The 13,656-nt window shown below is 49.0% G+C and overlaps 1 protein-coding gene across 4 annotated transcripts in view; it reads left to right on the forward strand.

The window, feature by feature from the left end:
• Positions 1-13,656, forward strand: part of LOC104873160 (proton-coupled amino acid transporter 1) — a 43,502-nt gene that overhangs the window by 3,359 nt on the left and 26,487 nt on the right. For 2 of the 4 annotated variants that reach the window (XR_002025904.2, XM_019209881.2), the window contains exons 1-2: positions 12,509-12,661; positions 13,000-13,144. Coding sequence is in view for 3 of the 4 variants with exons in the window: in XM_019209881.2 (XP_019065426.2) it covers positions 13,005-13,144 (140 nt within the window). In the remaining variant the exon portion in view is untranslated. Of the gene's footprint in view, positions 1-12,414; positions 12,662-12,999; positions 13,145-13,656 lie in introns of those variants that run through there. The other 2 variants (XM_019209880.2, XM_010639705.1) reach the window with 2 other exon arrangements.

The raw sequence follows: 13,656 nt of genomic DNA on the forward strand, positions 1-13,656 counted from the left end.
GCTCGGCGGATGCTCGGGGTCGGGGACCGGACCCGCCGGGCGACCCTCCGGCGCGAGGCGGAGAGGAGCCCCTTGTCCCGGCGCCGTCTCCCTGGACCTAGCGAGCTTGGGGTGTCTGACGATCACCCAAACCACCAGCGCAGGCTTTTTCCCAGCTCCCCGCCGCGGTTAGCTCTCTCGGGCGAGCCTCCCTCGCCGGCTGCCGGAGCTGTGCCCCAGCTTTGCTAAAAGGGGACTCAGGTCACAACCCAGAACTGCAAGACCCTGGGACGTCATCTGGTGCAGCACCCTCCGCTCACAGTAGGGGAAACCGAGCCCCAGGAATCGCGGGCCATAAGTTTGCCTGAGGTCACCCAGAGCGATTGGAAGCCCTGTGTCCCTGAGCTCCCCAGCTGTTTGCCTCCCCCGCGCCGCCTCCCGGGGGAAGCTTGACGTGTGAAAGGCACAGCTCCAGCTCAGTTTAGCTCCTCTCGCTTAGCTCTGCCTCCTCAGTGCCTGCGGGGGTTAGATTGGCTCTGGGTGTGGCTCCCTGTTTGCGCGTGATTTTTCTGCGAACTCATCGTTCTGCAGGTTTGGTTGCTAAATGTCCTGCAATTTTGTGTGAGTCCTGTGAAAAATAGAAAATGTGGTTTGGAGTATGCCTTTGGCTCGTCTGTGGTGGAGGAGAGCCCGGGCATTAACTGGACAATGGAAAGATCTCTGCTTTATTTTGTTCTGTAACTTGGCCGATTTAGAGCAGGTAGACTGGTTATTTAAATGGGTGATTTGCAGCTCTTGGAGGCTTGCTGAAATAAATAAGGTAGATCGGCATGCTGGAAAGAAAGGAGACGCGGTTGCCGGAGATACGGTTCCAGCTTTGCTAGTTTCTCAGCCACCTTAGCTGACTCCCATCCCTGACTGCCATCGTCTCCCAGATGTAGGTCCTCAGTCTGTACAGGGGTAGGGTTGAATCCCTCGGGTTCTGACATTTCTCTGCAACTAGGTCTTTTCTTGTTTTTATCCAGAATGATTTATTTTTCTCCCTGTGTGCACTGTCAGCCTGCAGTGCAACAAGACTTCATCACTTGTCCAGGAAGCAGTTTCCTGTGCTTAGTATCTGACTTACGATTCTCCTCCTCTCCAGTGTGTGGCGGCTAAATACTGACATCTGAATGTAATTTGTCTTGTTCATGATCAGGGCCCTCTTTGGACTCTTGTCTAGTGCCTAGTTCCGGTATCACTCACATTTGGCACACTTTTCTGGAAAGATGTTCTCAAGGTCAAAAAGTAGGAGGCCACGTGCAGGGGATACTGCTCTGGTAACTGTTAGGTTGCTGTGCTCCTGTCTTTTTGGTTCTGTCCTTTATAATTGCCTGCTGGAGTCCCTATTTTCTCTTTAAACTGTGTATCTGTTCGTTGGGCCTTATCTTCCTGCAGTCCAAAGTGCTCCGAGCTATGTTTGTTCCTAAAGCTGTGAGAGGAGAGGGTTCCATTTGCTTTATTTATTTATTTATTTAGGTTTTTTTTGAGACAGGGTCTCACTAAGTAGTTGAGACTGACCGGGAACTCACTATGTAGCCCCAGCTAGTCTTGAACTCACAGTGATCCTCCTACCTCAGCCTCCCGAGAGCTGGAATTACAGGCATGCGCCACCACTCCAGGCTCCCTTTGCTTTTTGATGTTCCAGAGACTACAACTGGGAATGTGGGGAAGTGGTGTGAAGTGAGCATGAACGCTTTAAAGGGTTAGCTGTCTCCAGCAAGGGAGCGCAGGGCCTGGAGCTCCCTGCGGTTGTGCTTGCTGAGTAATCACTTTGGGACCTGTTGCAGATTAAATAACTGTTGGGTCGACGATTGGCCTAGTACTTGTATGTTTTCCACCTTTTTATTTTCTCTCCACCATGCAGATCTCAGTTATTTAAACGTTTCATAGATACGAAACAAGGGTCAGGTGCTAAAGGGTCACCGCTGTAAATGATACATTTCTTCTTTGCCCCTGAGCTGAAGTGAGTCCCTATCTTGCACCTAGGCTGGGTGGATGATCTCTTGTTTGTTATCAGCAACTGGCCTGGTGCTGATAAGCCTTCCAGGCGGGGCATTGCTGATTAATATGGCTAACACTTAAGATGGCTTTTCTTTTTCCATTAAGAAACGTCCATTGAGTGTCTTTACCAGGGCTCGGGAAAGTCCTGTACGGCCCTCATTTGGCCAGGCCTTGCTGAGTGAAGCACAGAGAATGGAGTTCTGTGTAGTAAGTGTCGGGCCCTCTGGCTGGGCCCTCATGGTGTGCCAAAATAGAGACAAGTTGCTGTGCTGGTGCTGTGGCCTCTCCTGCCTCCACATCCCCCAAGACATCTCGCTTGGAAGCCTGGACCCCTGGGCCAGCTCTCAACGACCCTCTTTGCGGGGAAGGCTCCTCTGTGCCTCCTTTTTCTGTGAAGCCACAAATCTGCCCTTGTGGGCTCTTGAGGTGCTTGTGGCGCTCAGATCGCTGTTCCCAAGGCTGGGCCCTGGTTCAGCTTCCAGAGTGGTAAACAGAGAAAGTACCGTGGAGTTTCCGTAGTGAACCTCCTGGCTTTCCATCCGTGAACGTCTGCATAGTAATCACAATTTTTGCATTAGCAAGCATCCATCATGTGCCTGACATCGTACCTAGCATTTATTTATTTATCTTCCTAGCAGGATTGTGGTGATGTAGATGTTATTGATGTCTTTTAAGTGAGGGAGTCAGGGCAAAAGGAGATTAAGTAACTTGGCCCAGAGTCGCAAAGATAGACTCTAAGCTGATTTTTTTTTTTCCACCCAGTATTAGGGGCTGAATGGAGGGTCTTACAGTGAGCCACATCCCCAGTGCTTTTCTGTTTTTAAGTTTTTTTGCTTTTGTTTCTTTTTGCCTTCCATATTTGAGATTTGTATCAGTCATATAGAGGATCAGTACAGACACTTCACTTTGTATACAATTTGTAACATGTGCACCAAAAATCTAAGAAACTATGTATGGTTTCTTTTTCAGTTATTCCAGTGACTTTCTAGCTTCACATTTGGAGGCAAATTTTCCATAAGACGATTAAGTACCAGTATCTTCGAATGCTGATGAAGTGTTGCTTAAGTCTCACCTGTTCACAACTGGGTATCACATACACTATATACTCAGATTTTCGATCTTTGACAGCACATTAACTAAATTAGGCAAACTGGACTGGCATGACCAGAAAAGATGTTACAGAACGCACAGGATTCTGACGGGGCAACAATCAGTAAGTCGTTTTCTTTAGGAAACAACTCTACTGAAAACAACATGGGAATAGACGTCATTAAAAATATCCAAGACATACTAAATACATGACTGTAACTCCAAGTTGCCATTTAATATGCTTTATATTGCAGGATATAAAACTAACCCCACCTATGGAATGTTAAGCTGACACCCAAGACAATCAGAGCCTGCCATAACTCAGTATCCCACTATTTTCTTGTTGTACTAAAACATAAACAATCAGCAAATGATTTCACCTCTAAAAAAAAATCATTTACACTTAAAGAATGCGATGAGGTGGGATGCCCTCCTTTTAAAAAATGTTTCTAGAGCTACTAAAAAACCTTGCATTTACAAAATAGTTGATAAAAGTATTCCCCTGCTTTGTACAAGAAGGGAGGCCGGGAGCCCAGGGAAGATGCGGTGTGTGACTAATCAGAGTTGGCTTCTCTCTTTGCTGTTTCTTCAGAGGCTGCCCTCTCTCTGTTTTCAGTTTCTCCGTTTTCCGTGGGTAAATCTTCCTTAGTTTCTTGATTAGCCACTTTGGTCTGTTTTCCTTTTGGCCTGCTTTTCCCTTTTGCTTGCACTTTCTTGTCAGAAGATTCATCCTTTCCTGCGGTCTTTTTTGGCTTCGTTTCCGCTTTTGCAGGAGCAGGTTTAGCCGACAGCCTCCCCCATCTCCTGTTGGGCTCCTCCTTCGCCACCCCAGGTGGAGCTGACCTTCCTCTCCTGCATCTTGGTGGCGCTGGGGTGCGTGTGGAAGCAGCTTTGGGGACCTGCGCAGCTGGGACCCACGGCGGGGGGCCGTGGGAGAACCGGATCCTGTTTTTAAGTTTTGAGGCAGTATCTTGCTAAGTTTCCCAGGCTGGAGTTGAACTTAGGTTCCTCCTGCCTCAGCCTCCTGAGTATCTGGGGTCACAGGCAGTTGTTACCACGCCCACCAAAAGGAGTACTTGCTATGCAGAAAACCCGCTTCTGAATCTGACCCCAGACTGTAGGGCCGGCTTGGTTCAGGAGACTTTAGAGAGGGTCAGGAATGGCGTGGCGGAAAGAACACTGGGCTGTGACTCTGGTTGGCTGGCTTCTGATCTCTGACGTCCTCTCACCAGCTGGGACCCAGGTAGGCCTTCTCTCCAGGTGGACCTTGGTTTTCTCTGTTTTCATCGAGGAGCTACAGCAGGGTCTTCTCTGAAGTCACACGAGGCCTTTGTGATTGTAGGTAAAAAGTGAGGGTGTTTGCCTTCTCAGCAGCTGCCTGGCAAGGGGCTGCTTAGGTCAGCAGCTGCCCCGGCCACCCTAGGCAGAGGCTGGTTCCCACCCGCTGGAGCTCTGATTCTTGGAATGCGCCGTGGTGGCTTTAATGGAATCCTGCCTGGTGCCATGTGGAAGTCAGCAGCTTTCACTTCTGTTCCTGCGGAGCACAGGTGGCCAGCGCATCTATGTCCTGGCCCCTGTCTCTTTAGAAACCCGGCGGTAAGCAAGAGAAATGTGTGGCACAGACTTGCTGCTGTTCTGGATTCTGGAGTCCAGCTCAGCAAAATTGCTTCAAAGTAATGGACAGCAGTTGGAGTTTATAGATGACACCGATGTATAGGCTCTCGTAGGAGGTGAGGCCTGAGGTGGACCCCTCCTAGTAAGACTGTACCTTTCTTGTAGTGCTTTACATAAACCTACAGAAAGCTGGTTAAAAATAAAATGCCCTTGGAGATCACCCTGGAATCAGGTTGGGTCCAGAGATCTCTGGTTTTTTTCCTTTTTCATTTCGTTGTAGTCTGTTTAACTCTGTTTATTCCAAGATATTATTGTTTCAACCTATAATTAGCCCAACATTATACAGTCGTGAGATATGTCACAATTTTTTGTATGAAGTCATTGAAATCTAGCACGTAGGCATTTCAGATCTGACAGACCAGATTTCATGGTACAGTTTTAGAATATTTTAGCATCTCTTGACTTTTAATCCTCCTTTATTTTGCACAAACTCAGTCACTAAAAAATTGAATTTCTGGAATTTTAGAAGCATACTTAGAAATCATCTAATGTTGACCTCTTAAGTCTAGACCGAAACAAAATAAAATAATGATAGGGTTTGCAGGTCTCTGATGGATAGGGTATGTTCTCCTGAATCCTGTAGGCCATACTGTTTTAAAATGGAAAGAGTGTTTAAGAAGAGAATCTATCTTTTCCTTAAAAAGTCACTGCAGAATTCTCCATAAAAATTGCCCACCTCTATGAATTTGACACAGGACCCCCCCCAATTTAGTTTGCAGACACATTTTCTGTACTCTCTCTGTCCATTGTGCAAAGTGATTCCACGGGCTCATTTTTAGTGCCAGACTTAAAAGGACGTGTTTTATAGATTACAGAGCAGCTCTTACCCACTGATACATTTGAAAGACAATGTGTGTAATGCAAAAACGGAAATAATGTCCAGGTTATCGAGCTCGTTGCTGTGTCAGTGTGATTTTGGCTAAATGTCCTCTCACCACCACACATGCAGACTTTCTCAGTAGTTTACTCTTTTGGGTCTAAATGTGTTATGGAGATTTTGACCTAATGTAGGTGGATCACACGTAACACAGTCTTTGTTCCTTGTCCCCAAGAACCTGAAGGACAGACTTGTTTTCAGCTTCCACACATTGCAGCCTTCCTTTTGAGTTAATAGGTCCTAATAAAATCTCTCACGGGGAGGAACTGGCAGTTGCAGCAGTAAACTTGGAAACCAGGCTTCATCACGGTGACCCAAGGGCATGGTGGCCCTGGAGGGCAGAACTGCGTGGGTGTAGCTAGAGAACTGGAGGAAGCTGTGGCCTTGGTTACCAGAGAGAGCACAGAAGGGGCTGGTTCCCTGGCTGATGCCTAGATTCCTGCAGACGGCTCTGACAAAGGGCTCCTGCCTAGACTTTGCAGGGAGAAGAAACACTTCTTCCCTCCCAGACCCATCTATTCCATGTGGACCACTGTCTGTGGTAGAAGGATTTTATATCTAGCCAGACGAGGATCTATGATCCTTCATTTTCCACCTGTTGCTCTTGGCCTCCAGAGAACAAGTCTAATCCATAAGATGAAAGACAGTTTGTGTATCCCCTAACCTACTGGGTGGACCTTATTCTCAGTGTTTCCTGCCATTCCCCATTTATTTGCCTCTCCCGTGGGTCCTGCCTGGACCCCTGAGAGTACCAGCCTGTCGCTGTTCCTGTTTTACTGTCCTGCCCAGGACAGAGCACAGTGCATGGTTAAACCGACTGACTGACTCTCACCTACCTGGCTGTCTCCCTTTCTACTGTAACCTAGGATTATGTTTCCTTATTTGCCATCTCTTATGATTGACTTCGTTTAAGCTTATCGTTAAAGCTGCTCAGTAGCTCTTTTTACTTTTAAATTGATGTGCAGTTACTAAGTTACCTTGCCTGAAACTTGCTGTAGGTTATTGTATTTTGGTTCTGTAGATTTCAGTTATTTGCATTTTCTTAGCCACATTCTCCTGTGGGTAAGTTCAGTGTTTATGTACGACGTAAACACGACTCTTTACAGTGTGAAATGCATTCCACAGCTGTACCGAGTAAGCCGTGGTGATTTCTCAGTCAATGGGGAGGAAGTGGGGAACTTCGTTAGCATACAGAATTCACTTGGAAGGTTCTCGTCCTCATATCATTTGGGTATGTTGGACAACACTAGATAGTAGCTGTTGTTTGTGTGAATACATTCATTGGTTTCTGGAATATTAGAACTGGTGAGGAGCTGAGAAACAGTTTAGTGCACCCTTTTTTTCCACATTTGTAGACTGACATCCTACAGAAAGAAAACTGTTCACAGTTACACACAAACTGGTGATGGAGGCAAGCTTAGAACTAGGGCCTCCTGATGTACACAATCCAGAAACTGATGCATGTATTCATGCAAACAATAGCTCATGTCTAGTGTTGTCCAACATACATATTTACCAGCTTACTGGCCTTTGCCGGCATAGCAAGAGGTTTTCAACTTTTTGTGTTAAGATACTTTATAGATTTTTTTCTTCTTGATTCTCTTTGAAGTTTAATTGCCCCAGAGCTGGATGCTATCCTTGAATTCCCCCAGAACTTGAGGAAATGAAACCCTGTTAGATTTTTATCTAAGACTGGCAGTGAGGCTAGGCAGGATCCTCCCTGAGACTTGGAGGTCCTCTGTGGTATGCATATGATTTGTCCCCACCAAAACTCATATGGGGGCTTGGTCCCCCTTGTAATGTTGTTGGAAGGCGGTGGGGTCTTTAAGAGGTAGTTAGGCCATGAGGGTTGCGAGGTTAATGGAATCTCCAGGAGGCTTGATTATTTATGGTGAGAATGGGTTGTTAGAAGTGACCCTAGTACCTCCCATCTGTCTCTCTCACCATGTGAGCTTTCTTCCTCATGTGCCCACTGGCTTTCCATTTTTCTGCCCTGCAACCACGGGGTCCTCAATAGGCCAAGCACATGCGGGTGCCACCCTCTTGGAACATCTTGGACCTTCAGGACAGTGACATTGTTTTCTTTATAAATCACCCAGGCTCGCGTATTCTGTTGTAGCAACAGAAAGCACATGTGGGTCCGTTACTGACTTTCCGCCAGGTCCTTTCATTGTGAGATTGTGTGGGATCTTTCACATGTTCCAGTTGGGTGTCTTGCTTACTTTCTCATTTCTGGGGCCAAATACCTAATACCCACAAGTTAAAGGAGGAAAGGTTTATTTTGGACCACAGTTTGCAGAGGCTTCAGTCCACAGTTGGCTGGCTCCAAGTCAAGGCAGCATGGCATAGGGGCATCGCAGAGGAGAAAGAGTTCATGACATGGCGGTCAGGAGCAGGAAGTGATGAAGGGAGGAGGAAGGGTGTGCATTTTCGAGGCAGCACCCACAGTGACCCACCTCTTCCCAGCAGGCTTCACCTCCCAACATCACACGCAGCTAGAACCCAACAGTGGGCTGATCCAGTATCACACCCACGATCCAGTCACCTCCAAAAGCCCCACCTATGAGTGCATGCGGGTTTTTGTGGGACATCTAGATATAAACCATAGCGTTCTGCCCCGGGCCCCCGAAAGACTCATTACATCTCTTTATGCAGAATGCATAAAGTCTGTCTCTAAGTGTTGCCAAAAGTCCTAACAGTATCTGCATTGCTAAAAATTCCAAGTCCAAAATGTCCCCTTTAAGGCAGAATCTTAAAGCACAGGTGAGCACCTGTAAAAATGAAAAGAAAGTTAACATTTCCTATATATAATGGCACAGGATAAACATTCCCATTCCAAAAGGTCTAAATGAGGGATAGAGAGGAATGGGATCAAAGCAAGACCAAAATCTAGCCAAGCAAGCATTAAGTCTCATAGTCCCGTGTCTGTCACCAGGGCATTCTGTGGCAGAATGCGAACTCCAAAGAGCTTAGGTGGCCCTACCCGTATGGTTCTGCTTGTGGTCGAGTCCCTGGTAGCTTTTCTTTTGGGCCGGCTTTGCTCACTTCTTGCGGCTTTGCTCAGCTGATCGTGTTCCTGGTGTCTCCAACCTTTTAGAATCTCCACTGCACTTTCAGCTTAACACTCCCTGTTTCATACACTGCCCTCTCAGGAGCACACTGCCTGTCCTTTCAGGCTTTTCCTGAAGCTTGGGTAGAATTCTTGCATTTGCATGTGCCTAAAACAAGCACCATGTGGATGATGCCAAGGTCTGCCACCAGCCAGAGCAGTAGTCGGGCTTCCTTTTCTCTTGGCTGTAGGGGTTGAATGACTGGATTGCTGAGCACTCTGAAGCCAATCCTGAGGAACAGATTCCCTAGGTCCTGCCATTCTGGAACAGGGGTCCCTGGAGCTCTCTTTCCAAAGCAGTCTTTCACCTTTGCAATTTTGATCCTGCAAAGGGTAGAGTCCTGCTGGTTCTTATGATACCCTCAGGCCATCTTTTCTTGTTTTTTTTTTTTTTTCCGTACCAGAGATTGAACTCGGGTCCTTACGCTTGCAAGGCAGGCCACCTAACCGCTGAGCTAAAGGCCCGGCCCTGGGGCCATCTTTTCTATTGTCCTGTTCCTTCTCAGCCACCAAGTTCTCCTCTGTTCCATCTTGGTAGGCCACAACTTTACCATAGTTTCCTTACCTAGCCAAAACTTTAAAACTTTAAAAAATCATTCTGCCAGGCTGTTTGCTGTTGATTTTGAAGGTTCAGCTGGCTAAAAGCCCCTGACAGTAGCATGGCTCTGCCTCAACATTAGCCTGCCTAGAAATTTCTTCCACTGGATTAATTAATCTGTTGCCCTTAATCTCAGTCTCCTACAATGTCTCTGAATGTGAGCGAATGCAGACAAAATTTCTGCCACAGTATAACACATGGCCTGGAGTCCAGCTGCCATGCAGTCCTTGTTCCCAACTGAAATCTTCTGAATTTAGTCTTTACGAAATGCATTTCTATCAGCCTTCTGGTCTTCTGAGCTCTGCCTAGAATCTTCCATCAAGCTCAGCTTGCAGCGTTGGCTGCTTTTCCAGCTGGCATGTTCAAAACTTTCCAAACTCTTCCTGCAAGCCAGTTCCAAAGGCTTCCAAATCATACAGTCATGTACAGTCCTGCAATCCCACTTCTGGTACCAAAATCTGTCTTGGTTACTTTCATTTCTGGAACACAATACGTAATATCTACAAGTTAAAGAAGGAAAGGTTTATTTTGGTGCCCAGTTTGTAGAGGTTTCAGTCCATGTGTAAGTCAAGACAGTGTGGCGGAGGGGCATGGTAGAGGAGAAAGAGTTCATGACATGGTGGTCAGAAGCAGGAAGGGATGAAGGGAGGAGAGATGTGTGTTATTTCAGGCAGCACCCACAGTGACCCACCTCTTCCCAGCAGGCTTCACCTCCCAACATCACACCCAGCTAGAACCCAACAGTGGGCTGATCCAGCATCGCACCCACAGTCCACTCACCTCCAAAAGCCCCACCTCTGTGTGCATGAGGTTTGAGGGGGACATCTAGATATAACCATCACAGTGGGAGAAAATGCATCACCTGGTGCTGGGGCAGGGCCACTTTTCAGTAGTTTCCAGGGATTGGCCCTTTGGGGAGTCCTTGGCACAGAGCTGTCCTGTGGCATCTGGTGTTGGGGTGTTATTTCCCAAAGTTCATATGGTTAGAGTGGGGCTTTCGGGAGGTGATTGGATAATGGGGGTGCTGTACTCATCAGGAAATTCATCTGTTGATGAGTTTGTAGCTAAACGTGCCATGTTGAGTCGGGGAGCGGCCGGAAGAGCTGTGTCCCTGGAGCTGCCTTTGAAGTGTGCATCCCCTTCCCTGGCTCCTCTCCCCCTCTGCTTCCTGGCTGCTGCTGGTTGAGCAGCTTCCTTCAGCCAGGCTCTTTCTGCCTTGGAGCCAGTGGCACTGTGAGCCGAATGCTTCTCTCTCCCTGTAAGTTGCAGATGTGGAGGATTTTGTCCCAGCGATGGGAGAGCGATGAATACAGGGTGAATGTGGTGTTGTAATGGTGATTGGATGCGTGGTCTCTGTGTCAGACTTCTGAGATCATACATCAGACTCAGGCAAGGTTTAGCCATGTTCTCCCAAGTGTCAGAATGTTTATTTCTAATTTTGTTGTCAGTGAACATTCCCCCTTACTTGACTGCATGTCTCGAAGGGCGGGAAGTTGGCTCTTTTTCATTGTGATATCCCTCAGTGCTCCCTGCACTGCATTCAGGAGAAGTTTCCAGTTCAGACGGAGCACCGGGACACGCATTTTCTGCTTTGCTTCTCCCTACCTGTAGCAGGGCGGATCCTGCATCTTTGGGGGGCTCGTTCTTTGTGGTTGTGGGGCTGGAATGCATTCAGCAGCAGTCTCTAGGTCTCTGGGGGCTCCTAACTGCCAGAGGGTGCCTCGTCCTGTCTGAGAGCAGTCCTTGGTCTTGCTTTTCTGCAGTAGCCGAATGGAGAGAATCCACCTGGGGACTCCACCCTTACCAACCTTCACCCTCTCCAGGGGGGAGTATTCCTCCTTTCAACCTCTTTTAAACTTGAGCAAACTCATAAAAATGAAAAGGAAGATGGTGTGTCAGAAAACAAGAGGTGTGATACCTTCCCTCCCCTTCATAAAGGTCCCTGCTGACCCTCCCATAAAAGATGGGTTAATGAGATGGGATAACGTTTGTTTAATCAAAGTTTTACGTGACACAGAACCCTTCAAAAATGAACATTTGAGCCAGGATGGTGGCACACGCCTGTACTCCCAGCACTCTGAGAATGAAAAGGTTGAGCGTAGTCTGGGCAGCTTAGCCACTTAGTGAGACCTCGTCTCAGATATGAAAAAGGGCTGGGTGTGTAGCTCAGTGAGAAGGCCCTGAGCTCAGTCCTGAGTGGGAAACCCAGCAAGGCCCGTGTGTGCAGATTCCTCCTGGCCTCCCTGGGTAGAGTTCCTTCACTATATCCAGGTTAGATCCTCTGGAGGGAGGATCTTCCAAAGAGGACGAAGAGGGAAAGTGGCCTTTGTAGGTTTAGTGGCACCTCTGGGGGAGAGGAGGAATTCCGGTGTTTAGAACCCGCCCCAGGGGAAGTGGAACTTGGGTACCTGACTGGGCTCAGGAGAAGGTAGGCTGGCACAGGGCAGGAGAAGGCCCAGGCGCTTTGCAGCTGGGGGCCTAGTTAGGATTCTGAGCCCCAGTCCGGGGTTGTGGATGGGAGACGGAGGTCAGGGCTTCATGCTGCCTCACATTCCTGGTCTTTCTTGGAGCTGCCCCAGCCATTTCTCAGTGCTCAAGTTGGCAGCAAGGCAGGGGCCCCAAAGCCAGGCATGGTGGTGCACACCTGTAATCCCAGCACTCGGGAGGCTGAGGCAGGAGGATCACTGACTGTGTGTTCGAGACCAGCCTGGGCTACATAGTGAGTTCCAGGTCAGTCTCAACTACATAGTGAGACCCTGTCTCAAAACAACAACAACAACAACAACAACAACAACAACAAACCAAAAAAACAAACAAAAAAATCAAAACAAAAAACAGCAACAAGGAAGGAGCCCCAGGGTGAGAGGTGAGGCTTTCTGATAGGTTCTATGCCATGCTGGGGATCCATCCAGGGCCTTCCTTCCCACTAAGCTGCATCTCCAGACTTTCAACAAGAAAAAAAGAAGTTTTGAGAATGGTCCTGCTTAGTTGCCCAAGCTGGGCTCAAAGTTGTGATTGCCTTGCCTTAGCTTCCCAGAGTGCTGGGATCACAGATGAGTGTCTCAGTGCCCAGCCCCTGATAGTCTGCAGAGTACAGGATAAGCCTGAGGCCACGGCAGAAATGGGGAGATCAAGATTGTGTACGTGCTGCCACTGAGCTGCAGGCAGCAAGATCACGAGCAACAAGATTCTCTGCTGAAGGCAAAGGAAAGAGGGTCCAGAGAGAAACAGCCTTCCTCTGAGAGCTTGCTCCTGGGAGAGGCGTGTGACCTAACTGTGCCTCAAGGAGCAGGTAACCCTGGCAGAGGGACAGGGAAGGCTTCTTGAAAGGGTTGTGTGCGTCAACCCCACCCTCCCGCCGCCACCTCCCCTCTGTTTAGTTCAGGGCCGTGACAAATGCAGACTCCTGAGTGGCGCCTGCCTGGGAAGGTTGGGAGCTCAGCCTGGCCCGCGTACTTTGCACCTCTTGGGTTCCCCTTGGTACCAGGCACTCTGGTTGGGCCCCAGCCGCAGTGCGACTGGCGCTGTGAGCGGCTGTGACCATGGCTGCTCCTGCCCCAGAGCCCACCCCAGACTTGGAGCTCAAGGCCCCAGCTGCTGCCGACGCTAACGCTGACCCTGTGCCCCCAGCCACCATGTCCACGCAGAGGCTCCGGAACGAGGACTACCAGGACTACAGCTCCACTGATGCCAGCCCGGAGGAGAGCCCGTCGGAGGGCCTGGGCAGCTTCTCCCCTGGTGCCTACCAGCGTTTCGGGGAAAGCAACAGCACGACGTGAGTAGCTGCCGCCATCCCCTCTCCCAGGGCAGTCACCGTCCAGTGTGCCTCTCCCCCTTGTCAGCTCCACATTGCAGACATGAAAGTAAGCCGCAGAGACGGTAAGGTAAGCGACAGCACCGAGATTCCCTGCTGCCCGCCACTGTTTCTTACTGTTTCAGCTGGTAGGGCTGGTAACGCTCAGTTAGGGCTGGGGCTTCAGGAGAGCGTGTAAGGGGCCGTGCTCTTGTTCAGGGCCCCCAAGCCCAGCTGGATGCCTCCTTGGCAGCCCACCACCCCTTCTGCCCCGACCCGAGGAGCCCCTTCGGCTGCCGTGGAGGGGAGAAGAGGAAGCAGTCACTTCTGAGCCTAAACATTCTAGTTGTTAGTGGAGGAGCAGGGGACACTTTGGTTCCTTAAAGAGAGCGTAACTCTTGTCCCTGGAAAGTGCAACTGAAGACCGCTCTGGGCTGAATTGGGCCCTTTCGGGGCCTCAGTTCACCTGGATGTAAGAACAGAGTTGAGGGGCC

This window comes from Fukomys damarensis, unplaced genomic scaffold (assembly GCF_012274545.1).
Source record: "Fukomys damarensis isolate Sample0158 unplaced genomic scaffold, DMR_v1.0_HiC HiC_scaffold_9, whole genome shotgun sequence".
Taxonomy (NCBI): domain Eukaryota; kingdom Metazoa; phylum Chordata; class Mammalia; order Rodentia; family Bathyergidae; genus Fukomys; species Fukomys damarensis.